Source organism: Thunnus thynnus, chromosome 20 (genome assembly GCF_963924715.1).
Source record: "Thunnus thynnus chromosome 20, fThuThy2.1, whole genome shotgun sequence".
Classification (NCBI taxonomy): domain Eukaryota; kingdom Metazoa; phylum Chordata; class Actinopteri; order Scombriformes; family Scombridae; genus Thunnus; species Thunnus thynnus.
In genome coordinates, this window is record NC_089536.1 from 17,045,079 (window position 1) to 17,072,815 (window position 27,737).

Sequence of the window (27,737 nt, forward strand, 5' to 3'; positions counted from 1 at the left end):
ACAGTGTATTCAGTGTGTAGGTTGGTAATGTTGTTGACAACAGCGCCCTCCTGTGAACTGCTGTTCTGTGACAATATGTTCTCGCAATTACCTTGTGTCTTTTGTAAATTGCTATATCAGTGTTGAGCTTTATGTTATGGTTAATTAATGGGTATCATGTGACCTGGCAATCAGGTAACATTTTTATTATATGTGTGAGTGACTAAGTGACAGACTTACATGTTTGGAGAACTTAAACACAAACTGTGCTCACTTCCCATTTTCATCAGTGTGTTACGTCTATTGAAGTAGGCCTATGAAAACCATTTCTAATATAGGTCAAACAGTGCAATTAAATTTTTAAAAATGTTTTATAGAATTTTACAATATATAGCAACAGAGCAATGTAATGTAAAATACAATTCACAATCTCAGATGCTAAGTAGAAATGGCCTCCCAGTTTATCAAAAATAGCTGCAAAATACTTAACAGAGATATATGCTTTGACTCTGAGAGGATATTTACAATTAATACACAAGTTGAGTAAAAAATACATTGTACCAAATGCATGTAATCGACATAATCAGATCTGTGGATAAATATATAACAAACAGCACATTCGGAGCCACACTGAAAATAGAAACTTCACTTCAAAGAAGGCAACAACCTGTGTTCATCAATTCTTCAGTGATTCTTTTGCTGTCATTGCCCTCTTTTTCCTGACCTTTGACCTTTTTCCTGACTTTGTTTTCGAGAAATACAAACCTGTGTCCATTAGTCTGTACCAGTCTGCATAAAAAAGCAGCTATAAAAATAATGAAACCAGGGTTTAAGGTAGAAAAGGAGAGTGGCATAAAATAATTTTTTTGTGAATGACACAGGTTAAGTGTTCAATATTTTGGAAAATAGGGTGACAATTCAGTAGAATTGTATCTAATGTAGACCTAGTATATATCTGAACACACTACCCCTGCATTAGATTAACAGACTGCCTTCATTTTTCCTCTGTCTTTGCTCCACATTGCTTCTCCATTGTGGGATTATTATTAAGTGCCCTTTACTTACATATTACAACCAATTACTGTGCTGATTTTACCAATGTGACTTTAGTTGGTGTTTCTGACACATCCTCATGTTGCTGTTTTCTTCAGAACCAACAGCACAGTCATTCCCGGTGAGAGAAAGTGCAGACTCTTGCATATTCATCCGTGTGAAAATGAAGGGTCTTCATGTGCATGAATAAGGAAGCTAAATATATATAGAAAAATATTGTTTAACAAGATTGAAATTACAAGTGAGATTTTAGGACACATTTAGGTCTTCCTCCACTTCATCTTCCTCCTTCACGCTGTTCCTGCGGTCACCACGATCCATGGTTATGCCCATCTCTTTTTGCAGGGCCTCTAGGCTGGCCTGGCTAATATAGTACCTAACGTTCTGCGATGGCAACAGCTTCTGGAGCTCCTCAAGCTTCCTGTAGGCCTGGAGAAGACGGATGAAAAGAAGACAGAAAGCTGAGTGTTTGATCAAGGACTTTTGAGGCTTTAGAGATGTAAATCTGGAGAAATTGATATAAAATTATGATGCTTCCACAGTTAACACTTTCTTTGACTTGATGCAGATGTTTTTTTTGTCATTTCATCTATTAATAATAATATGAGAAAAAAAAATGACAGTCACCACTTGGTAGTTGCCTTGCTGACAGTGGTGCTCGATCAAGAAACCAAACGCATCCCCAATCCTGACAGCAGGGTCCAACTCTGGCTCCTCTAGCAAGGCTTCACATAACTGCACCGCCTCACCGGCATCCTCCGCATACAACCTGCAGACAAAAGACAAAAGCAAGGTTCAGATGAAGATCACAGCCAGACAAACCCTCCACAGAACAAACAAATAGTGTATATTGAGGGTATGACAGAGAAAAGAGGGACTAGTTATGATAAGAAAAAGAAAAAATAAGAATCATACTCTTACCTGCGTGCGTGGACGAACTTCTTGATTAGGGTGATCTTATGTTGCAGGTCAGCCAGTCGTACTTCCTGTTGTCCAGATGAAGAGTCCTTTGATTTTGAGAGGCACTTGAAAGCCTCAGTCAAAGCATCCAGAGCCTTCTCATAGTTCTGGTAATCATCGATTTCCACCTTTATAATAGTGACAAGAGAAAACTTTTTATTCAGTATTCAAACTTAATATCTTTCTTGAATATGTTTACAAACAAAAATAATACCACAGTAAACATACAGTACATTTTACTCTGAAGTTGCAACTATTACAAATTTTGTATCACCACATAGAATTTCTATGCTGAGCAATTTCAAGATCACTGTCTGAAAAAAACTTCTTCCAAAATGTGTATTGTCAAATGATAACCACACAAGTACCAATGATGACCTTTGTGAATCTGACTGATATTTCTATGGTGAGATGCACTACCTGAGCACAAGCTTCATAGAAGCCAGCAAGCAGGTTCGGTGCCCTCCCTTTAGTGTAGAAACCAATGATCGTCTTCAAGATCTCTGGATTTTTCCGCCAGTCTAGAGACTGAAGGTAGTTGGCAGCCATGATGAAGAGCTCCTTCTGACGGCAAACGTTGGCAAAAAATACTATTTTCTCCGTGTCGCCCGATTTGAGGAGAGCCCTCATAGCCTGTTTGAAAAAAAGATGCATTAATGTATGTATTATACATGTTACTCATGCCACATGACATTATATGACAGACTGAATATTTAATGAAAAAAAAAGTAGTTTTCACCCTTCTTATCGCCCAGATACATGCTAGATGTTTTGCATTATTACCTTGAGCTTGTTTCCTGCCTGCGTGTATTTCTTGGTGGCCAGGTGGTAATTGCCCTGACGCATGCAGCAGTCAGCTATCCTCTCCAGCAGATCCTTGCGGGCCGCTTCAGACAAGTCTTTTGAATCAGTTACAGTCATTCTCTCTGCAAGCTCCTCTGTGATGTTCAAGTTCTGGGTCACACACAGTTCCAGGGCTTGATGGTACTGGGCACACGAACATACGCAAAACAATATCCATAAATACACATAAGCAAGCACATATGAGCTCATTAGTCAATGTGTAGGTGCAGCATGTCTACACACACACACACACACACACACAGAAAATGTCACACACAGGTACCTTCTTGGCTGCTACCAGTAACTCCACAGCCTTTTCAAACTGGGAATGTTTGATAAAGAAGTCAGAGCAGCGTGCCAGGAGGGCAGGGTCAGAGTTCTCGTTCAGATCCTCAGCAATCAACTGAAGTGCAGAGAACTGTTGGGTGGCAAAGGCCAACTCCAGAGCTTTGGAGACATAACCAGCCTACAACAGAGAAAGGAGCAAAAAATATTCTGGTTCATATTTGGTGCAAATAAAAACAAACAGAACTCACATGATGGGAGAAAGTGAATGTGTGTTCATTAAAAAATTTGCCTTTCCTATTGACTTCCATCAGTTTGAATATCTGTTGCAATATTGCCCTCTTGTGGAATGATTTAAAACTCATGCTCATAATGAATGTGGTCTGAGTGAGTTGTGACAGACCTTGTGATAGAGTGAGACAGCTCGGTCCATATGGGTGCCTTTCTCCTCGTAGTAACAGGCAGCCTCCATCATGTCCTCTGGGTTACTGAGCAGAGCCAGGTTCATCAGCTGGTCATCCAGACCATTCTCCTGGTCAGGCACAACACATACAAGTCAACAAACTACTGGAAAAGAGGTCTAAAGCACATCAATAACAGAGAATGAGAAAGTATTTTGAAGAAATTTAGACAATTCTGTGTTAATAAATCAGAATATAATAGGATAGCATTTCTGCCAATGAATACTTGTATGTTGGGAATTCACAGAGGTTTCTAACTAATCATGCTGCTGGCACATTGCAGAGTACTTTACCTTACAAAGTCGTATGGCGTTGTTGTAGGCCTGCGCTCGAGTGTAGAAGTGAACAGCCTGTTTGATGTCATCATGACCCTCATAATGTCTCGCCAGGTGGTATGATGCTGCCCTGTCTCCTGTATCATTGGCTATCTCTGATGCCTGGTAAATAAATAAATCCATTATCACATTTGTGGACAATATTTTGTGGTCATACTCATCTGACAAAGATCTTTTAGTCGCCCCACTAATTAAACTCAAAACAAAAGAAGACAGTGCATAACTTACTGTATCTTAATATATCATATTACAGCAATACAGAGTAAAATCAATATGGAAGGCTGTCATTTTGAAACAATTTACATCTATATTTGAAAGAAAACTAATTTCTCATGTGCACTACACAATATAAAAAAACTTAGTAAAACTGTGTCCTCAAAATGAAATTATTGGTAACACTTTATTTTACAGGTCCTTTACTTTATACATGTTTCAGTCTTGGGTAATTTGCAGGTATGTAACGGCTTATTATCAGGACATTTTACAGCACTTGGTACAAATGATTAAAAAATGGAAAAAGTTGGTTTAGTTGGTAAGTGCGCCTCATTACACTTGGGTTCATATTTAGTTGTTTATTTGCAAAATTTCCTACTAAATTAGATTCTTAAAAATAGGATTTGTTTCAATAATTTCATAAGATTAGCTGCTGTGTAGCTATTAATTCTTCAGACTTCTCTTTGAAGGGGATATGTAATTTGGTAATATATGGGAAATGTGCTCATTAATAACAATATATTAGCATTAGCACACAAAACTACACACTGAAAACAAAGTATTTTCTGTTAAAGAATTGTTAAAAGTGTAGTTTATTAAGAAAATATAATGAGTGAGCACTGACCAACTAAACCAACTTATAATTTGTACCAAATTGCACCACCCATTCTGTAAAAAGTCCGAAACATTAACAGTTAAATACCTGTGAATTACTCAATTTTCCAGGAAATAACTATAAATTTAAAGGACCTAAAGCATTACCTAATTATTTTCACTAAAACATCGTAAATGTTTTATGACACTCCACCTTCTGAATGTTGCCCATGTAGCAGTGAACTCGAACGAGGGAGAGGTAATCCTGAGCACATTCATAGAAACGCAGCGCTGAATCCATGTCTGACTGGCTTTCCAGGTACTGGGCCCACCACTTATAGATGTTCCTGGATTGATAAGATGATTGGACTTACAGAGCATACATCATGACCTCCCATGGGACTTACTATACGTAAATAGCATGCGAGTATTTTGTGATGTCTTTTGTACGTTTGTGTAGACTATAATCACAACTTACTTGTCTTTCATTTTGTTGACATAGTTCTCTAAAGATATTGTGTCATCCTGGAGCATTCTGGGTACTTCTACCCGGTGAGTGTCTGAATTCTCATAACTGAAACAAAAAGTGCTGACAGTCACAATTTGTTTCCAGGAAAAAACAGAAAAATCACAAATAGTAAAACTCCAAACTACTGTATCATTAATATAAAAGCGCATTGCATCTGTCTCACAATGAGAGGGCCCGGGTTTTGTCGCCCATGGACTCCAGGTATTTGGCATAATTGTAGTAGGTGGTGCGCAGATGGATGCGGTCATGGTTCTCAGCTGTCTCCAAAGCTTGCTGCCATTGGCCAGATGCCTGGTAGAAATTGTTCAGCAGGTCATAGCGTTGACAGCACTTGTACAACTTCTCTGCATCTTCCTGTTGGAAGACAGGAAAAGATGATGGAAAGATAAATGTTTTTGGTCCGGAAAGTCCCGTGATCTTTGTGTGGTGAACTGCTCAGACCTAAAACAAGGACTTGTTATTTGTAGCCATGGGGTGTGGAATTATGTTGGACGACAGTTTTTGGGTTATTTGTGAACAGAAAAAATTAACAATCTCTGAATAGATTCTATGAATTCTAGTAAGGGGACATCTTCTGCTTTTGTTACCTGTTGTCTTTTCTCTGCCTGTATGTTGTTTTTCTCTTTATAAAAACAATCATAGAAAGATTGGCTAAATAGAGAGAAAATAGCATATGTCACAAGTAAAAATGGACACAAGACACTCCTCTAATACTTGAATATCTCACCAGCATGCCGAGCTGAATGGCCAACATCGCCACCTGGGCCTCTGGTTCAGGCTCAGCCTCCGCCTCCTTCAGTGCTTTTGCTGCCCTGGCATTTCCCATATTCCCAAGGCAAACTCGTGCCACATCCAGCCGCCGTGTTTTCACACACATACGTGCCATGTTTTCCCATACCGCTTTGCTACAGAGAAAAAAGACATGGCTCATTTGTAAGCTGAATGTTTAGTCACTGAATTGGCATTTTATTATTCAGCAGTGAAAATAGTTGCAACATGTACACACATCCGATAAGAAATTTCCTGTTTGAACAAAATACAATGCTGTTGTCATTTAATTTTCAAGTTATTTACGGTTAAGCGCAGGTTTATATTTTTGACACATACCGTTGGTATGCATGTGAAAATGGTGACAAAACTGACCCGAATATGTAAATACAGTTGGGTCTCACTGGCCAGACCTCTAGTACTCTATTATTATTTCAACAGTGATCATGATTACAAAAAAATTCCACCAAAAACATCCTGCACATTAACACTATTATAAGCATAACCACACAAGTATGTGTGCAGGACTCAAAGGGAGAGACCTAATTCTCTCTCTCTCTCTCTCTCGTCTTTCCTTTTATCTTTTTGTCTTGCTGACGTAAATCCACCCCTCAGCCCCCTTTTCTGTTGCTTCATTTCCAAATTTAAGATTCCTCAGCCATCTGGTCTCTATTTGCGTCCCCTCCCTCCGCCTTGCTTTAGCTGATACAGATGTGAGCTGTTTATTAAAGTTAGGCAACAGGAAATACCCCAAATCTTTAGGGGCCCTGGTATAAAAGGGGCAATGGAATCCAAGTGAAGTGAAATATAGCAAAAGCATGAGAGCCAAATAATCGCAAGTTTATATAGTAACTGTTTATATAGTAACTGCCAAAATCTTGCTCTATATGGTCAGAGAAAACCAATAAGTGAGATACTTTAATGCTGAAAAAAAGAGAGCCCGCTACACACAGAGCGGCAAGATCTAGAGAGCCAGAAAAGGAAAGACAAGAGAAGGAACAGGTCTACATTTGGCCCCTCTTCCCAGCCCTCTTTTCCTCTCAGGAAACACATCCTGTTGCTGGCTGACTGTGGTGGCCAATATGTTTGTTGCACACGAGAGAGAGGACTTTAGCGAACGCCCCCTGGGCTCCAGACAAAAGAATACACAACTGTGACGTCTAAGAGGGGCTCTTTTGGACATTCTCTCACACAAACACGCTGGCATACACATACACATTTAAAGTGATCATGAAGGAGGGAGCTGTCTGTTTAAAACTTGCCACAGCTGCGAACTGATGTCTCGGACTATGACGAACAGTGACTCCCCCACATTTCAACTCTGACCTAAAGGATTTGCAGAAAAACTGCGAGTGAAAAAGAGAGGGGGAAAGACAGAAAGAAGCAGAGGGAGGTGGGCTTGAGGACTTCTTGTTCCAAGTCAGGCAGTGGGGGCTCTTCTACTTGAAAGACAGTCTTGGTAAGCCTCAGCAAAGCCACCAACAAGTCAGCTCCTAGCAACACTGTCCAGAAAATCTATGCTTTTTTTGCATCCTCCGAAGGCACTCTGGAGTGGCTGAAGAGAAGAGAAAAAGAAAGAAGAAAAAACATTCTCCTGTCTCTAAAGAGAAGCCAGCTGCACAAACAGAAGTCAGACCCGTGCAACAAGCGGAGCACTGAAGAAAGGGAAAGGAGACGATAAAACAGAAGGGGAAGAAGTAGGGAGAAAACGAAGAAAGGAGCGAGTTCCAAGAGTCAAGCTGCAGCCAGTTGGAGCCAGTGGAATGGACCTAGGTGCCTGTTGGATTAATCCCCGCGTACCCACAGTGCTGTCAGAGGAGGAGGGTTGATGATCTGCTCCAACGACAACCAACTCCTGAATGAGGATGAATGGAGATGTTCTTTAGCTAAACCTCAAGACAACACTCTTGCCAATTCCACCTCTGCGTGAGCAGGGACAGCACAAGCTATCAGCTGGAGGAGTAGGAGGAGGTGGTGGTGGTGGCGGAGGAGGTGGAGAGGAGCCACGGGGCCCAGCGCACTGCTGGTGCTACTGCCCCAGAGGAGAGGGAAGGGAGCGGGCAGGACACAGAGGAAGAGCAGGGCTTGGAGGAGGGACACGAGGGAGGGGGAGAGGTGGCGGGCGCCGGGCGTCGCATGGCCGTGCAGAGGCTAGTGGCGGCGGCGGTGGCGGTAGCCCTGCTGTCCCTGGTCCTAAACAATGTTGCAGCCTTCACCCCCAGCTGGGTCCTGCAGGCCCTGGAGGACGGACGCAAGAGGAGTGTGGGACTATGGAAGATGTGCCCTGCAGGAGGGGAACGGGGCCGTGATGACCTCCAACCTGGGCGAAGGGGGCAGGGGACACAGAGGCAGTGTGAAAGCCTGGGATGGGGCTCTGAGTATGCAGGCTACCAAGAATCCCGCAGCACTGTCAAATGTAAGTATTTATGCAAGTATTGATTTTGTGCAACATACCGATATTATTTATGCATGCTTTCTAGAACACTGAATATTAATCAATCAGATTTCAAGTGTCTTATCTTGGAAAGATGGAACTATTGGAATGATATGGTAGTGCTCAACAGCACTCTAGGGGTATTTCTGTGTCATGCTGACATCATTTTTTTTTTTTTGCATTTCCCACATGAAACATACTGAAAAAGAATTTTAGTGTGAGTCAGTAAAGAAAAACAATCTTATTTTCAGGGGCCTCTGATTGGGGGGAAAAATGATTGACTGTAAATCAGAACTCAAAACCAAAACATTCAAATCAATGGACTAACAATAACACAAGTGCTTTATTTTTACTGTGGGTTAATGGAAGTCTAATGTGTTAGTGTAAACATTAGTCAATGGCAGCCAGCCAAGAATTTACAGTATGTATTGATTTTACAAGCCAGAGTGCATCATGTTGTTACTGACATGGTTTGAGTATGAACTTTGTCTGGATAAGCTTTTAAACAGAGTGAGTGTTATCACGCTTTACTGATTAAAAGTCCATTGACAAATTTCCATTCAAGAACAAGTTTGGGAAATGCTGAATGTCAACTGGCCAACTTATCTAGGCACAATGGGCAGCAATACCAGACAAAGACACGTCACACCATTCATGATAATATGGTAACCATGTCAGTGTTTTATGTCACATTGCTACAAATGTCCAGAATGCTTTATTCACCCCCAAAATTTCCTGTTGCATTACAACATTCAAACATACAAGATTGCTGTTGCTAAGCTATGCTAAGCTATTATTATCCTTCACTGATCCTCTGCTTTAGATTTAACCTTTTAACTTGTCATGCGTATCAAATTAATGCATTTAGATCATAGTGCAGGAAATATAACACAACTCTTCTCCTGGTCCCTCAAGTGCAGTTTGACATGATGCGGGCCTGTAACCTTATGGCGACGGTGGCCCTGACTGCAGGTCAGCTGATCTTCCTTCTGGGCCTGATGGAGCTGCCCTTCATCACGCAGGAATCACAGTGGTGGGAGGAAGCCATTGCTGCACTCTTTCAGCTAGCCAGTGAGTAACAGTTTTCCTACAACTTGTTTGTTTAAGAGGCACTTTTTCTGATGCAAATCCAACAAACTATGCACATTATATGAGTCTGACACAGAAAGAGAGAAATCCAGAGACAGCAGAGCAAAGTTCACATACTCTCTGGTAGAGTGCCAGGAAAAGGGGATAAAATCACAGACGTAGATAGACTGCCTGACTCCTAAACTTTGGGGAATAATACAGCTGGAAGACAGTGTGAAAACTTTCCGATACAAGCAAAAGACAAAGACTATCTACTATCTACTACAATTTTTTATGGCAAAAATCTTCAGCCCAACTAGATGATACTATTATTTTAAAGATACATCCAAATCCATGGCAAAATGTAGATAAATACAAAATGTGACAGTATATGAGTTGTAGTGCCTTTGTATACTTAATTTTTGTTAATTTTAAAATGGTAAGCTTAAACCACTGTGCTTCTGATAAAGTAACTGACTGGCCAAACTGACATGGAAGAAGATAAGGAAAACTACAATAGGAAACCAGAGAATAGACAGAGGTCCTTCTTTAGGATTCAACAGCATGGGACATGACTTAGACTTAGTCATGGTAACATAACCAGCACCCATCCATCCATCCCACTGTGCCACATTAGTTGGCTGGCATGGCCTTGTCCCAGTGCCCCTGCTGAGGAAGTCTGTTGTGTGCAGTGGTCGCTCAGCCGCTTGGTACTGTATCTGCCACAGCGATACAGTACCAGGCATCATGGGGGTCTGCTCTGGGTTCTAAATTTAGTCCTAGTCCAGAATCCATGGGCCAGAGCTGCAGCGAGCCAGGGAGCGACTGTCGGGCGCCAGGATATCCCTGCTCAGGACGAGGAAATGTCTGTGACTACCTGTTATGCAAACCCCCGAGCTGAAGAAGGAAAAAGAAGGGAGGGGGGAACGGACGGGAAAGACAGTTTCGACAGGGACTGTGTGTTTGTGTGTGTGTGTGCGCTGGCAGGAGGGATTATGTGCATGCATGTTTGTGTCTGCCAGTGTGTGTGTTGATATTGTGTGTTTATAGTGTGTTTTGGTAAAGAAATGTCCTGTGGTACACACACACACACACACACAGCAGCAGCAGCAGCAGGGTGGGAATAGCCCCTGTCTAGATAAGCTGGCCTAGCTTTTATGTCTGTGTTTACAAAATGTCCAAGAGCAGCGGCGAATAAAGAATCTCCATTTTATCGTTAGCGTGTTCGGCACGAATTGCAGCGAGGATGAAGTCTTTTATCTGTAGACCCACCCAACATAACAATATTTTCCCTTATAAAACAACACCATCAGCCAAACTTCAGTGACCATTAAGTTGTCTCACCAAGGAATGATTAATAAAGACAATGGCAAAATGAACACATTTCAGATCCCATAAATTATCTCCAACATGAGCTGTGGACATTTATAGCTCTTTTGATAATGTGGTCAGTGACAAATCTTGATGTTACTAACAATAGTGACAAAGTTTAAAAAGAAAAGAAAGAGTGCACACCTATTTCCCTGACATCTAAAAATAGTAACGCTCTCAGGAAAAATGGCATCTTCCAATTTTACTCTCTTACCATATATGGTCAACAAAGCTGCTGAGCAATAAGATGACACGTATCTTGGCAGATGAGATGTTCCCACCCAAAAACAGAACACCAAATTTATATTAGGCCTTACAGGGGCAACCTGAGTCACATAAGGGAAATTAAATCTCCATTATGATTCTATACTTGTTTGACTACACCTTAAACTGTCTCATCTGTTGGGAGTTTTAATTAAGAATAGTTTCAGTTGTCATGGAAAGAGTAGTTTATAGTAGTTATAATAGCTTCAAATAGTTGGTCAAGAATGAATTTTGATGCTTAACTTCAGAGGCAACATGGACACGGTGTGAATGAAATCATAACAACTAATGAGCATGCATGTAAAGAGATCCATTGCCAAGACAACTGAGCAAACTCCATCTGCTTATATAGACCTTGTGAAAGCTCCAGAAAAAGCTGGACTATGAGTTGGGGCTTATGTTGTCAAACTATTATTTCCAAGATCAAGAATGAACTTTCCATAAGAATAGATACAGAATTAACAAAATCTTTAAAGTAAAATCTGACTACAGATAGTTTGAAAAGGCCTCTACTATTCAGTAAACCATTCCCCATTGCTCCCTTATTAAACTTCCCCCACCGAGTCAGTGAATGGGCTTCAGCTCTGTATGAATGGAGATATTTTTACCCTCTCACCCTCTTTCTCGGGAATGTTTTCATTTTCGTACGTGCCAAAATGCTCAGCTATTGCAAGCAGACTGTGGAATAACAATATCCAGCTCCATTCAGTGATATCTCAGTGGTGTTGGCAGGTCCACGCTGAAAGCACAATATTGTCTATTTCACTCCTGGAGACAACTCTGGAATGTGTTTTTCTGAATGGACACGGCTCTAACGTGTCAAAAGTCAAGACTGAGGTTATTTCCCTCCAAGACTATCATTTCTTTAGATGTGAAATTCTTAAGATATTTGTTGGGTACTGCTGCTGCTGCTATGTCCACATTGGGGCTATGCCTATGGTGTCTCTCTACTCACAATAGCACAACCAGAAAAATGAAGGGAGACCGGTATGTGGAATTTGTGAATGGCTGTCAATCACTCCAAGAAAATTTAAGGAATTGCAGCTGTGGGACTGAATTAAGGCACGGCAAGGAGATAAACTTTTCCCAGATGTAAGTGACTTGACAGATTCCTGGTAATAAGGGAGTGATAACATTCTGAAATTGAGGTAGGCTGGTCACTCTAATCAATCGTGTACCCTTCAAGAATGAACCAAGACACCACTGACCGGAAGGAAAACAGACCAGCCAAATGAATTTCCAAGACATGGCCTCAAGATAATACTTGTTTAGATTTTCTTTGTGACAGATCATGTCAAAAGTCCAGCAAATATATTAACCTCGAAGCTTAGGGTGTGGAGGGGTGGGAAGGAAGGAAGGATGGAAAGAGGAAGAAGGGGAAGGAAGCTTGAGAGATAAGTCTGTGCCAAAAAAGAGGTTCACACAGCCCACCCTGGCTGGAACCTGGACAGGAGATTATTCATTTTCTTGGATAAGGAGCCAGGCAGATTAAACATGAGCCGATTGAGCAAACAGTCGCATTCTTCTGCGTACACATGGTGGTAGACATGCAATGATACACAGACACAATTATCCACATCCTCACTTAAAACAATGACAGCCACCTTACTGTGGAGGTAGGGAAAGAAATATAAATGTACTCCCCCCCCCCTTGGTGCCACTGACTGCTTCAGGAAACGGACTGATTCATATCCTAAAGCACCAACATCCCTATTTCCAGTGATTATTTTTGGTCTCTGTATTTATACCATTGTGGATGGGGCAAGTTTTTACACATTTATTATTGTTGAACTATTGAATGGCTCCAGACCACACTTGAACGAGGGACTGACTAAGAATCAATCTGTGTGGGCTTTCAATACATACTTCTTGAAGTAAAGAATGAGGAAAGGTGTGGGCCATGGGGACACTCAACAACTCTCTACTGCAGATAATGTCAATAAAACAAAGATCAGAGAAACAGCATGAAATTAAAGAACGCGTGGCTTTCTACCTTTGAATGCAAACAGGAGTTCCTCGTTGTTCAGAGTTCAATGACCGTGAATCAAAGAAATCAGGGAGATAAAACATCTCAAAGGCTTTTCCCGAGCAGATATTCATGTTCTGATATTTGTACGCTATTGAGAACTTTGATCTCAAGATCTCAGAAGTTCTTCCTAGGAGGAAACAGGTTTTCCAAATTCAAAGGCCCCACACAGAGCTCCCGCTGAACTGTGAAATACATGGGATGGACGTCTAAATGGGAGCATGTGGGATTTCACATTTATTCATTTGGAAGAAGCTTTTGACCAAAATGGCATACAAATGAAGCCCATTCGAAAATCCTCAAAGACACATTATGTCCACCTACCACACGTCCTTTTAAATAACTGTACTTTTAAACTGTGGTATCCAAAATATCCAAGAAATGCTAAACTATACGTGGACAGTTTTTCCATCATCAATGCACTTTAAGATTTTCTGGACTTGTATGAAATTAAGGCCACAACTAATGGTTATTTACACTATTAATTAATCAGTCGATTATTTTCTCAATTAATCGATTCGTTGTTTAGCGTCAGAAAATGTCAGAGAAGGAAGAAAAATGTCTTATTTTGTCCACAACCCAAAGATATTCAGTTTACTATAACAGAGGAAACCATTTGAGAAGCTGGAACTAGAGAATTTTTACTTTTTTTCTCTTAAAAAATGACTTAAACAAATCATCAATCATCTAAATAGTTGGCGATTAATTTTCTGTCAATCAACTAATGGATTAATTGACTTAGAGTTGCAGCTCTCGACTGTATGAAACTGATTGAGAACTTGACTTCTGCATTCTTTTTACATACATAAATCTTGGTTTCAGCAGGACTGAAATGATTCCTCACGAATATTTCTTCAGTAGTCAACAACAGCACACTGTATTTGTACACGGCAGCTCCCAGTAATTGTCTTAATATGAAACATGGCACTGCCTATTTGTCTAAATGTGAAACATGAGGCTGACAATGCTTTTTCACTGACTGAGTCCTTTTCTTTCTTTGCTTCTGTGCAGGTTTTGTGCTGGTGATTGGACTTGTGACCTTCTACAGGATCGGGCCCTACACACACCTGTCCTACTCCTGCTACTTAAACATAGCTGCTTGCCTGCTGGCCACGATGGCTGCAGCCATGCTCATCTGGAACATTTTACACCGCCGCGATGACTGCCTCGCACCCAGGGTTATAATCATCAGTCGCTCACTGGCATCACCTTTCCACCCACGCCTAGACAATGACTATGTGGAGTCACCATGTTGAGCCGTGAGGAAATAGGAGTGAAGACCACACTGACAAGACTGTGCTCTAACTCTTGTATTAATCCAGCTATAGGTTCCTCAAATGTGAATCTCATGAGAAGAGGACATTCCTGTGGCTCTACAATAGCTGGACTAACATGTACCTGCAATTGTTTAGTTCTATATTTCACAACTCCTCCCATGTCAAAAATGACAGAATTATATCGCTGCTTAGTCTTCAGAAGTTACAGTTTTAAAGGCGCAGTGTGTAGAATTTAGTGGCATCTAGCAGAATGGACTTGGCAGAAATAGAATATAATATTCATAAGTATGTTTTAATTAGTGTATAATCACCTGAAAATAAGAATCATTGTGTTTTCGTTACCTTAGAATGAGCCCGTTATATCTACATAGGGAGCGGGTCCTCTTCCATGGAGACTGCCATGTTTTTACAGTAGCCCAGAAAGGACAAACCAAACACTGGCTCTAGAGAAGGCCTTTTGCATTTTTTGTGAGTTTCGCAGCCACCTTAGGTTCTTGGAAGGAGAAGGGGAGGGTATTCAGTTGGTTGCAATCTGAAACTTAACCACTAGATGCCACTAAATCTGACACACTGGTCTTTTAACTAAAATTTAAGTATCAAGCAGGTGCAACTACCAAACATACTCAAATTATGATGTTTCATTTATTCATGCTTAGATGAGCTTATTGGTAGCTAAATATAGAATTTGGACTATAACTGTCTTATATGAAACATCCTGCTTTGGAAAAGATCAAGCTGGAACTTGACCTATATTGTAATATGTGCACTTAAATTTCCTCCTGCATAATTATGAATTGGAAATTATGAAAGATGTTGAAAATATAATACCAGAATACCTCATATTTGTTTTCATCCTTTTAAAGCTTATTAAACTGTTAATACATCTTAATATTAATGATATATCTACAAGTTAGTAGGTAAACTAATAAAGTAAAACATAATAGTCAGTCGATCTTGTTCTTGATTGAGTTTACCCAAATTTGTAACAACATTTAATTGAAAAAATAGGTGATATTTTGAGGGAAAATCGTTGCTGAGTCATTACCACATGAATATATTTCCTCTAGAAAATTTGGGCAAAAAACCCCACAAAACATGTGACCCGTCAATTAATGTGTGTCAATTTATTTGAATTTTTTAAAAAAGCAGTATATGTTAAATTAAGGGTAACAACTGTTTTGGTGATGCACTGCATTTTGAAGTGACACACACATTTCAATACTTAAGTTAAGTTTTCATGATGCTTTCTGTATGAAACTCTGCTCGCTTGTGGTACATACTGTATACTTAAATTAATATTATATAGTTTTATAAAGAATAGTGCTATCAATAGTAGTAGTATTATTTGGATCATATCCCACTTCTGCAAAGAACTCCAGACTCCATCTGTGGGTCTTCCACGTTGCCGGACATAGGGGCACATGAAAATATTAAAGTATCATATAAATTCAATAAATTTATTGAGAAATATTCAGTCACAGTAGTGTTTGTTGTTGTTGTTGTTGTTGTTGCTGCTGTTGTTTTAGTATCCACAACACTGCATCTGACAGGTGAACAATACAAAACTTCATTAAATAATTTTAAAATGTGAGGTTTTTAGATTTAGATTTGAACAAGAAGCAACTAGAAGGCATGGGGTAAAACATAACTTTTAGCAATTGTATCTGTGATAACATATTATAAACTTAAGGTTCACTTACTACCTTTTTCCAGAGCTTTTGAACATATATCAGTGAATAGAACATGACCCAAGTACAGAACTTTTGTTACCTGATTACAGGTAGAATATGGGGGGAGATGCTCAGGGATGGTCTTCAGCATCGGTGTGTCAATGGCCTCCTCCATCTTTCACTCCTGCCTCATGACTTTGGTGCTTTCCCCTTTGATGTTGTGACCAGTTTTGGTCTGTTGCTCACAGACAGATGATGCTGTCTGCTTCCAGAGCTCTTTCAGTCTCTTAACACATGGTCCCTGCCAGGGATTATGATCTCTACCCCATATACGACTACCTGATATCACATGATTGAAGTTCTTAGATCTGAGCAAGTTCCATTTGCTGAACAAGGCTGTGGTCAAATGCTCCAAAAAAAGCAAATAAGTGAAGCTTGAGGTTGGAATATTTTATCAAAAATATGTGTTCCTAAGGTCAAGAATGGACGTCCATGCTCAAGATTTGTTAAGAAACCAAACGGATTGTCATTTGACCTACTATTTTACAGTTACAACATGAGTAACAGTTATACAGTAAGAAGGGGCTGTGGAAGGCGGCAGTACATGTGTGATGTATCTATCAGCCTCAAATTGCACAGGAATAGGGAACGAGAGAGAGTACGAAAAACTGCTACACATATATTCCTTTAGGTCATGTTTGCTTTAGCTGTTGTACCCAATGAAACAAGAAAATGTGATACATTTTAACAGCTCCATCTTAGCAATGCATGGTAGCTATAACACTACAAAGCACTCTTATCTAGAGTGCACTAGTAGAATAATCACTCCCATCATTATAAAGTTAACTGCCAAAACTGTTTGGACAAGGGTGAAAGATGACACAAACATACCTAAGTATGTCCTACATTAGCTGTTCTCAGCTGTTCATTAGCTGAGATAAATATAAAAATCTACACTCTGTATGATTAAAATTTAATATTTGCAATGAGGAAGTACTGTAATGGTTTCATGTGAACTACATACTTTCCAGTGACAAATGGCATAAACTGACAGCCAGCTATGATGACTACAACATCATATATCAGTCTCAGTTTCACCTCTGAACACTTCCTCGGGTCTTTTTGTTCCTGATGGAAAGGGGGGAGTTGCTTTTAAATAGCACTGCAATGGCAAAAAGACAGTAAGAGAAGGCTTGAATTCATTCGTGTAGATAACCCTGCAGCATTTCACCTAAAGTCAAGGACAACATGAATGAGAGGAAGTAGCGCAGTCTAGACTGAATAAAGGCATTCCAACCTGTATCTGACAGGCTGCTTCAAGAGGCAGGGAGGGAGAGACGTTCATATTGAGGATATCTGTTTTATATAAAGCGCTGTGAAAGTGCAGTACGTGATTTATAACTTTCATAATTTTCTTGAGCCGACTTGATTCTCGGCTAATTAAAGTCCCGCTGATACACACAAATAGGGCTCTAATGCCTCATCTGATATAGAATTTCCAACACTGCAATGTGTCATTATTATACTGAGACAGTGGATTTTGTTGTTCTGTGTCTGGTTGAAGATATGACAGATTTGACAGATATTTTATTATATGATCTCAAGTACATGTATTAGATGAACTAAGCTTGACTTCTGGATCGCCAGCCAGTCTCTGAGAACCTTGGTCAATTCAAAGATCTGCATCATAGAGACCAGTCCCAGAAGATACAGGTTACTGCTGCAGGAAATGCATATTCCTGTGGGTGGAGATATGCGGGAATCGAACACAATACTGATCCTTTGAAAAAAAGAAGCAACAGTAAAAATAGCCATCAATGAGGAACTTAGTAAAGCTGTCATCATACCTATTAAACTCCTTGGAATATCCGGCCGGTGGCATATTTTTTCTACCCATTTGTTTGTTTTAATGCTGTTTTCCCATTTATGCAATGTTTGTACGTGCAAAAGTAAAGGTATGGCGGAATTTAGACCAACCGTGTGCTCCTTATCACGTAGCTATTCTCCTTACGAGAATATGAGATCTTCACTGAAATCACATATACGTTTCCCAGAGACACACAGGAACGGACACCCACATCCTTTTAGTGACCTGATTCAAAGTTTGCAAGAATGGAAAAAGGGCACTCCTTTTGGAGCAAACTGGCAGGGGGATCTGTGTGTGTGTGTGTGTGTGTGTGTGTGTGTGTGTGTGTGTGTGTGCGTGAGTCAGTGTGTTTAGAAAAGTACATCCCCTCTGAACACACCCGCACACTAACAGAAACAGTCACATATATACACATTGAAGAGTTCCTTCCCTCAGGGCAGACAGTAAAAGCCCTTAATCATGTCCTGTGTTTAAAAATCTATTTCATGTTCTTCCATATACAAATTGAACTTTTTTGTTGGTGGATCAGATTTGATAGCATCACAAAAACTTGTGTGTGTAGACTATATACAATTAAAATATGCATATATTTCAATTTTACTGGCCTTTCTAAAGATAGATAGATACATTCGTGTGGTAATTCTTTCCACTGACCTATGAAGTGCCTGTTTTAAAGTGTTCTTATATCTTAGAGATGAGACAAAACTTGTGAAAATAACAAAATAGGCTGTGTTCAATGCCTCTTCTATACTATCTACCATCTACAATAAAAGGTGCTGAATGAAATGAGGGGTGAGGAAAAGCAAGTGGCAACAATGCCACTTGAAGTCTGAGAAGAGTCAAGGCTGCAGTAACAATGCAATCCCAATGGCCTTTGCTTAGCCTTTGAACTACATTCCCTTGTAAAATGACTGGTAGGGAATGTGGTGACAGTGCCTACCTGCCAACCTGCACGTCCCCTCTCTTTACAAACGCCACTGAGCAGACGCATGGATATGATGGACACCTTACCTCTTGATGAGCTTGATAGACTTAAAGGCTTCGTCCATGTCGCCGATGGTCAAGTAGAAGCTGAAGTTTAGCATGGCGTCGCGAGTGGCCTTCTCACAGTTCTCCAGGCCCACAAAGTCTCTGAGAGCTCGTCTGGATACCATATGGGGGAACTGGGCAATCGAACCTTTTGGCATCTGGGTGTGGTTTGTAGGTGCTAGTGCGGCCTCTGCTAACCCTGGGTCTCCCTCACCTGGCTGAGAGGGGGTGAAGCAAGGTAGGGAGACATGGTGTTAAGATCGGTAACCATGGGATTCACAGCCAGGAATAAATGAAGCATGTTGTGAAGTAACATTGTATTAGATGTAAAATACAATATCCTGGGGAAAACATGGGCTTTGGGAAATGGGTAGGAGTCAGAGCAAACCAAACAACAACAAAGCATTACAGAACAAATCTATTCGTCAAGACAAGGTGCATGGGCACTGAACAAAGCATAGTGAGGTCTACATATTTCACTTCACCACACAGGGATGCATTTGTGCTGCTGGTTGTGGAGAACCAGTATTTTTTATTTCTGCTTAAATGCAGCACAAGGCATACACGATCACAGTTGATGGCAGTTGGGAATCAAGAATATTGAAGCGTTCTGAGTGATCTGTAGGGGGCAGACACTTACTTCCGGTCGAAAGACACCACCCCTCCGAAATAATAGCTGGGGTTCGTTAGACCAAACACATGAGAATAGTGATTGGTGCAAACAAAAACACAACAAATATGTTAAAGTAAACTCAATATTTGTAACAGCCAACTTATAGCTTTCCATAGAGAAACCCCACATGTTGTATGAGAAACTCCTGACTGAAGAGACAACAGAGAGGCAGAACATATGAGTGTCTGTCCTCACCTTGCAGCTGAAATAATAGTAGGGCACATCCAGAGCGAGGAGGGACTGCAGGCCTGAAGGTTTGGGGTAGCAGTCCTGCAGGAGGAGCCCATGTTCCTGGGTACAGAAAAGTGTCACCACTGACACATCCACCTGGGCAGAAGGAAGGAAACAAAATGACAAGCTATGAGCATGAGTGGATAATGTTTTGCACAGGCAGTCATGGTAGAAGTCAAATCCACCAGGACAGATAGCATCATGTTTTCTCATACAGCTGTATCTTAGTGTTAAACAGCAGTCTTTACCGTATCCAAGTAACTAGTTAATGAAGACTCAGAACCGACTGGCACTGTCTCACAAACAAAAAGACGAGGTTCACTCTCATCCCAGAAATGAGATACGGGACAGCGTCCACTGAGCTCTGTCCCCTGAAACTGCTGCCTGAAACACAGAACAAACATGTATGGTATATGACAACGTAAGTGGAGAGGACCCTAAATGGACAGAACACAAACACAGACAAAGCAGCTTTGGTTACCTTTCACTGTCTTCAGGCTGTGAGATACCACTGGACGGTCTACCAATGAAGAAGTCAAAGTGTGTCACAGTGTCCATCTCAACGTCATAAAAGTACACTTTCTGATCAGGTCGTCCATTCAGCTGAGAGGGAAGAGAAATATTATTGCTTGTAATTAAAATGTATTCAATTTACAGTAGCAAACAGGAGAAAGCAACAAAATATATTTGACAAGCTGTAACTATAAAATCTATATTTGTACATGATAAATAACATGAAGCAATTAAATGACTATCAAAAAGTAAGAAAGACGTTTTCTGTCAATCAACTAATCAATTTATGAACTAATTTCATCACTGCATATATGTTTTGATGAAGACTGAAATTACCATTTGGTTATATAGTGCTACTCCCACACTGCAAAGAGCATATATTTAAGAAAAACACAATATGCTGAATATATGCATAAGTGAACTGCAATGATTATATCTCTGTGTTGTTGTCCTCATATTGCATTTTATTATTTTTATACTGATATGGACCTATGTGTCTGAAATAAAGTTAAATTGAATCATAAGATACTGGTGGCTACAATAACGAAAAATAGCATCAGCTGTAAAAAAGACCATACTGATCAGCCTTTCAGCAAGGAGAGTGTTGCCCATTCACCTGAGATATTAGGATGCTGATTTGGCTGCCATTGGCATTACACTTGACTGACCTCAGGGCTCCCAGATTGGCAATCTGGTCAGCCAGGTTCTTAGCACTGCAGTGAGCTTTGGCATCTCTATATATACATACAGTAAAGACATACACATGTTGGACAATAAAGTACTTTAAACACAGATAGTGCCAATAAAAAGAAATTTAAGATGCATGAAATTTAGCTGCACACACATTAACACTATACCTTCGGGTGAGGTCAAAGACTCTGACGTGCGCTGTGTCTGTGCCCACAACCAGGTAAGACTGACACACACTGAGTAGCACTGGGTTGCCCTCTGCCTTGGAGAAAGTCAATAGTTGCTTCACTGTGCCCTAAAGAGATGAGATGGTTCAGCAATAAACCAAATTCATGGTGACAAATACCACTTTTATGCATGGTCATACTAAATCACAATCGATTCCAACTCAGCACCGAAAAAACGGCAGTTTGCCTTATGAGATGTCTTTTGAAAATGCTCGCTCAAACATTTGTCAAATCTCTGAATACAGGGTCACAGGTTCCGAGGTGGAACAACAGACCTGTGGTGTGCGAATCTGGACCCTGTTAGGTTCCACAGTGTAGAGGTTCTCGCCATGTACAGCTACTACATGGGAGTCACAAGCAAACGATCCTGGGAAAATAGCAAAATAAACGGAGGTGGAGAAGAAAAGGAAAAGTTAAGTTTCTGAAGTGCCACAAATGCTGTTTGGACTGTTGAGTGAGTTGTACCTGTATTGCGTAGAACCGTCCCTGAAAGCTCATACACGGTGATCTGCTTGCCACTCCAGACTGTCACTGAATCCTGTTGGTATGGCAACACAAATACAGATCACATACCCTTTAGAGGCCATCACTATGTTTTAAACCAAAAAAACCCCACCAATTCTACACTTTGTCCTTTCCAACTTTACAGTTACCTTGGTAACGCATACTCCTTTGATGTGGCTGTCCGACTGCAGGGCAAGGTGCACCCCGGTGGTGAAGTGAGTGATGCTGAGCTGGGTCGGGGTAAGCTGCACTGCTGCCACCTGCTGGCTAAAGTGGGCTGACATCACATGCTCACACAGTATCAGCACCGTGTTGGAATTGTTGGCTGCCAGCAGATTCAGGGTGGAGCCCCACTAAAAATGAAATAGCATGTGACTGACATTCATTCATGATTAATAGAGCAGTGGTGTGTGTTGAGTAGATGCTGATCCGGTCAGTACCTGTAGTTGAGTGACATTTCCCTCCGTTTCAGTGGGTGTTTGTAGTTTCCACTGTGCTTTGGTGTCACCTCTGCTGCTGTCTGGCTGCACCACCATCTTCCACATTGCTATGCGTCCATGGTTGGTGCCAGCTGCCAGGATTTCTGGAGAGGCCGCAATGTTATACAAAAACAATGAGGTTTTTTAAGGTTTGAAATAAATCTACTTGAGTTTGGGAACGTGGTGAAATAAAACATCTAAAAAAATACCAGATGTACAGAAATGTGAAGTCAAGCCATGGAGATTTGCAATATTTTTACATTTTGCACAGTGGGACAAACACTTCACACTTACCTTTCCCTGCACAGTATGAAACACAGTTGATCATCTCTCCTCTCTCAAACCCAAGAGTCTCGTCAAGAGACAAAACATAGTTGTCATCTCGCTCAAGATCCCACAGCCTACAAAACAATCAGGACATAACATTATTCAAGTTTCCAGTGAGTGTGTATGTGCGTGCGTTCAGTAGGTGTATACTGACCTGATGAGCTGTTCCCCTGTTGCTGTGATGAGGAGGCTGTTCTCTGTCCACACAATGTCAGTGTTCTGTCCACTTTTGCTGCTCAGCTTAACCTGTCATGAAAAAAATATCCATAAACCAAATTAGTTAGTATTAGTTCAGACTGACCTCTAGACCTGTCACTGAACAAAATGGACAAAGTGAGCAAATCATATATGAATGTATAGCATGAATTAGAAAGAAAAGTATTGACATGGAGTCTTGCATCAATGCTGATTTTATTGATTCATTTCTGCATAATCACCAGTATCAAATAAATCTGCCCAATCAATCTTTTATTAGCCTCCAATATTGATGATGTTAGTATTCATAAATAAAACTTTATCTTCAGTATATCTACAGTATACCATGGTTTAGTATACCTTCATGAATTCCTGTGCTACTCCCTCACGTCCCAGAGTGTACTGTGACAGCATCATGGTCTCTGTGATCACAGCGAGAGCCTCTCTCTTCTCAAGGTAAAACAGTTTCTTGATGGCGCCCTCCACACTGAGGAGTGTGCTAGTCTTACCATGCTCATCCACGCTGTGGACCTTACCTATACACAAGAGTTAAAGATTAAAAAAAATTCCCTCATAGCACAAAATGATCATATTTTACAGAACTCTGATTGATTTGCCAGTAGAAATTGCTATGCGTTTCAGAAATACTACTTTTGGATAAAGGGAGGGGAAAAAATCCCTTTTGATATGTTTTGGATTTTTCAAACTAATACAAATTATGGAAAAACTGCCAAAGTGCGGTTAAAAGATTTTCTCTTCAATGAAAAACTTTGATGTGAGTGGTGAGCTTAATATTTATTAACATGGATTAATCATCATAAGAATTATATGATTTTTACTAAGACATTCTCTCAAGCCACAAAACAGTTTTTATATCACCACAAGTCATTATGAGCTGTCTCACAGCTCTGTCATTACTGGAGATTGTTGGTCACCAATAGAGATTGTAAAAGTAATGAGCTACACAATGTGCCTTAAGAAAAAATACTCATGGTGATAAAAATAAACTAAGATAAACTCTAACCATGTGCAGTGCTGACGTAGAATGCAAGTCCCTCCTGTGGGCCCATCTTGAGAGGTGCTCCCTTCCAGCTGAACATATCCAGAGCACTCTCATCTCCACTCACTGACGCCCGGGCTAGCATCGCCACATCACTGTAACAAGAGATAGGTTCCCACTATCAGCAACACAGCATTCAAACCAAGTGAGCATAGTCATGTCACTGTGTTTTCAATACAATCTTACTGTTAAGGACTTCAAAAGAATGATCGGCTCTACACAGAGCATCATTTTTACTTACTCCCCAGGTGAGGCAGGTCTGAAGATGCAGCTAGTTAGGTGTTCATTGTATTCATGCTTCACTAGATGGTTTCCTTGAAGTCTCCCTCTGGCATCTACCTTCCATACTGCTAGAGCTCCAGTCTGTCATTAAATAATCATACTGTGTTTATGTGCACTTGTTTTTCATGAGTGGTAATCAGGCCCACCAGCATATAAAAACACTATGTCACTATGTGTACACAGTCATTGAAACACACTCACCTGATCCCCTGTTACCAAGCGGCTACCCGAGCTACTCCACTCCAGCAGTGTGATGCTGGCTGTATGTGCATTAGGCAGGACCGTTTGATCTCCAGAGGGGTGTGTCAGCAGCAGTACCTCTCCATTCTCCCAGCTCAGCGCCAACACTGGCTTTGTTGGATGCCAGCGAAGCACTGTGGGCTGGTAAGGACGTTCTACATGGCAGCTCTCCACATACTCTCCCTGCATATGGACAGGGATGATTTTAAGTATACAAGCTGTGTTAGAGTGTGCTCTAATATATATCATTCATACACTGTGAATATAACAAAGGGTTCTTCTGTATCAGTGCAAAGCCCACTGTTTACCTGCTGTAAGTAGAGGTCTACATTGCCTCCAGCGGTGGAGTTGCTTGAAGCCACAGCCAGTACAGGCAGAGCTGGGTGCCATGTCAACTGAGAGGGCACATCACTGCTTTCAGGGGCCTCAATACGGTGGTCAAAATACACCGCCATGTCCCCAGTGTGCCTTTCTAGATATGAAAGAAGAAACATGAGATATCCAATATTGTACATTGTTACTGATCAGTGCATTCTTTGATTTGTATTCTTTGTATTTATTGTGCAGCTTCATGTCCCTATGCCAGCTACTTATGTATCTACCTGACTAATTCATGTTGTACAAGCTCGCTAATCACTAGTTAACTCAAGACCGTGCCCTAAAATAGCATCCAATGTCAATGATTCAAGGGCACAATTTTTTTTTTTGCAGTAGCCAAAATGGACATCAGAAATTGCTTTTCTAAAAAAAATACCAGCACAGGAGCAGGAGCGAGAGCAGGTAAGTTAACGCTACTTCATTTCTGTTAAAAATAAGAGCATGGACTTCAAAAACATGAGTTAAATACACCCTCTCTTCGTGTCTGTCTGTATCTTTGTCTCTTTGCTTGCTTCAATTTCTTTCCTGCTGGTTAAATGTCCCACCGTGGCTCTCTGTGTGTAACGTTATTTAACTCTTTGCTGTGTTGTTGTTAATGGTTTGTAGCTCTTATTTTTCACTGTTTGTTGTTTGTCTGGACGCTGAAGCAGCTGTGTTGTTGCTGCTGTCTGTAGAGCCTGCCAAGGCTTTGAATAAGTTGTTTGCTAGTTGTTAAATCACCTGTTGCTGCTGATTGTCTGTGATTTGTGATTGTTTGGGGCCCGTGCAGAAGGTCTGCAGGTTGGTCCTGAAAATGTTTTCATTCACCACTTGTTTTCAAGCTGTGTTGTATAAATTTTAGTAACTAACTATAGTATTGTACACCTTGAGGGATATTTTTTTTTGCATATCAAGCATATAAATGAGGGTGTGTAAGTCATGTATCTGATACATGCATTGATACTTGTTGATGTGAACATAAGGTTTTAGATCTGTTAATGTAGAGTTCAAACCTGCATCAGCATATAAGCAGGTTGGAGTGATTTTCTGGATGAGTTAGCCACTGTTTCCCTCCTAACAACCCACTCCACCAAATTATGTATGTGTGCCTGTAAGCACATCAGATCTTTCAGAGACAGATTTCAAATAAGCAATGAGGTGTTGTTCCATCATGTCTCACTATGGGAATAACAGATTCATTTACATCCTAAGCTCAGTTAAATATAGTATCCACACTATCTGGGGACATTTCTATTACTTTTGTGATAAATATGCATGTCTTTGGATTTAAAGCAATGTTGAATCTACCGTAAGCATTTGGTCCTGTGTGTACTGTAATGTGCAAATATTGCTAGAGTTTATTTCACTAGAATCCAGCAGCTACATTTCTGTGACTCCTCTCTGATTTTCATTCAATTCTGCTTATGTCTGGAAGCAAATGGAAATGACACATCCCAGCTCACTGGATGTTTTTTTAGTGTTTTAAACCTTGAAGATGTGCTGACACATGTAAGTGTCAGCAAATTATGTGCCATTTGTATAAATCGTGCAGTAATTTTTTTAAATGTGACCTGCTGGTGCAGCCTATTGTGTTCTTGGCTGAGAAAGGGATTGAATGTGTTGATAGTTTATAAATTAAGATAAAACTTTGTTAATCTCACACTTTGCTATATTGTTGGATACATGATGCTTTCTTAATTTATGTAAGTGGCACACTGTCAGTTTGTTTTTGTCATGTAGTGGCATTATGCAAACAGCTTTTAGGCTTAGCCTTAAAAAAAACCGTATGGTTGTGTGGTTACTCCTGCTATTAGAAAATCTGATGTGATGTAGTTGAATGTTCAGTGCTGAAGATTTTCGGTATTTCAGCCGCCACAACACCGAGTTTGACATTGCTTTCATGTAACAGTTGTGCTATAATGTTATTGGGGAAATCACTGCAACATTAAATGAAGAAACAATTTCTTGAAACTATCACATGTTGCTAAGCAACAGTAAACAAAATCATTAGCCTACTGTTGATACGATGAATAGTAGGCAAATAGTAACACTAAAGAGATCTTGAAACAAGATTTAAAAACTGTTATGGTCGATCTACAGGTCACTTTGGTTCTTGCACACCTTATATCCCAGAGGCACATCTAAATTAATGTTTCTGGCTACGCTACCGATTCAAAATGTATGATTTCACTTCATACTGTATGTAGATCACTTGGGCAAACGCTAGTTCATTAACTGTTACTGATAAACAATGCAGACGTTGGTAGCGTTAGCTTATATGACAGATGGTTTAAGGTAAGATAGCTTTAGCTGCTAACATTAGCTAGGCTAGATAAGCTAGCCAAAGTTAGCAATCATTTGCTGGCCCTCGCAACTGCAGCGCGAGGTTAGCCCTTCTGATAAAGTATCTTAAGACCTACCTCACCGTTGCTTTTCTAAGGTTAACGCCAATTTAGTTGTTAAAACTCAAAAGCGTCGACCGTAACTTCCAGTGTTGATGTTTAGCCTCCTGTGTGAGCGTAAAAGCGTCTCTGCCAGTTGCCCCTGACAACCCCGAGGACTGGAGTGGAGGAGGAGTTACGGAAAAGAACGAACACAATCCGAGTTGCCGAAGGTAGTGAAGGGTTGAAAGCAGTCTCATCAAACCACAATAATGTTATTTTTTCAGTGCAGAACACACAGGTTCTCTTCAGATGTTTTTAGGGGAATTTAATTAAATTGAGATTGACAGTGTTAGTTCTGCAAGCACATTTAGTGGAGATATTGATATTCAGTATAACCCATCGACTGTAAAAAAAACAAAAAAACAAAGCAGTTTAACCATGCAGGCACAGAAACATCAGAAAGTTAAATGGCCTCTAGCAAAATACTTTTTAGTCTACTTGATGATATGCAGTTGGAAAAGGCTCTCTGTATTCAACGCTAATTCAAAG

General features: G+C 40.5%; 2 protein-coding genes across 2 annotated transcripts; one reads left to right on the forward strand and one right to left on the reverse strand.

Moving 5' to 3' along the window:
• Positions 1-331: 331 nt before the first annotated feature.
• On the reverse strand, positions 332-27,386 carry ift140 (intraflagellar transport 140 homolog (Chlamydomonas)). The gene is made up of 30 exons (XM_067575552.1): positions 27,225-27,386; positions 24,756-24,919; positions 24,409-24,630; positions 24,167-24,288; positions 23,890-24,020; positions 23,226-23,401; positions 22,825-22,916; positions 22,638-22,744; positions 22,305-22,447; positions 22,014-22,217; positions 21,826-21,898; positions 21,636-21,727; positions 21,301-21,428; positions 21,060-21,177; positions 20,412-20,533; positions 20,179-20,314; positions 19,895-20,026; positions 19,009-19,244; positions 5,980-6,157; positions 5,416-5,606; positions 5,202-5,297; positions 4,938-5,070; positions 3,875-4,018; positions 3,524-3,652; positions 3,119-3,301; positions 2,776-2,979; positions 2,413-2,625; positions 1,954-2,120; positions 1,660-1,801; positions 332-1,461 (listed from the first exon to the last, which is right to left on the reverse strand). The coding sequence occupies exons 2-30, from the start codon at positions 24,900-24,902 to the stop codon at positions 1,282-1,284; spliced, it is 4,341 nt and encodes a 1,446-aa protein (XP_067431653.1). The 5' UTR covers positions 24,903-24,919; positions 27,225-27,386; the 3' UTR covers positions 332-1,281.
• tmem204 (transmembrane protein 204) lies at positions 7,073-15,934 on the forward strand. Its single transcript, XM_067575553.1, has 3 exons — positions 7,073-8,436; positions 9,370-9,525; positions 14,195-15,934. Exons 1-3 carry the CDS (start codon positions 8,157-8,159, stop codon positions 14,437-14,439), a joined length of 681 nt encoding a protein of 226 aa, XP_067431654.1. The 5' UTR covers positions 7,073-8,156; the 3' UTR covers positions 14,440-15,934.
• Positions 27,387-27,737: the final 351 nt, after the last annotated feature.

What these genes read in the sequence shown, in the direction of transcription:
- tmem204 (XM_067575553.1), top strand. Translation starts at nt 8,157, where the DNA reads ATGGCCGTGCAGAGGCTAGTGGCGGCGGCGGTGGCGGTAGCCCTGCTG. An exon ending in ATCCCGCAGCACTGTCAAAT is followed by an intron (nt 8,437 to 9,369) that starts GTAAGTATTTAT and finishes TGGTCCCTCAAG; the next exon opens with TGCAGTTTGACATGATGCGG. An exon ending in TGCACTCTTTCAGCTAGCCA is followed by an intron (nt 9,526 to 14,194) that starts GTGAGTAACAGT and finishes GCTTCTGTGCAG; the next exon opens with GTTTTGTGCTGGTGATTGGA.
- ift140 (XM_067575552.1), bottom strand. Translation starts at nt 24,902, where the DNA reads ATGGCGGTGTATTTTGACCACCGTATTGAGGCCCCTGAAAGCAGTGAT. An exon ending in TACTGGTAGCAGCCAAGAAG is followed by an intron (nt 2,980 to 3,118) that starts GTACCTGTGTGT and finishes TCGTGTGCCCAG; the next exon opens with TACCATCAAGCCCTGGAACT. An exon ending in TCTATGAAGCTTGTGCTCAG is followed by an intron (nt 2,121 to 2,412) that starts GTAGTGCATCTC and finishes ACTATTATAAAG; the next exon opens with GTGGAAATCGATGATTACCA.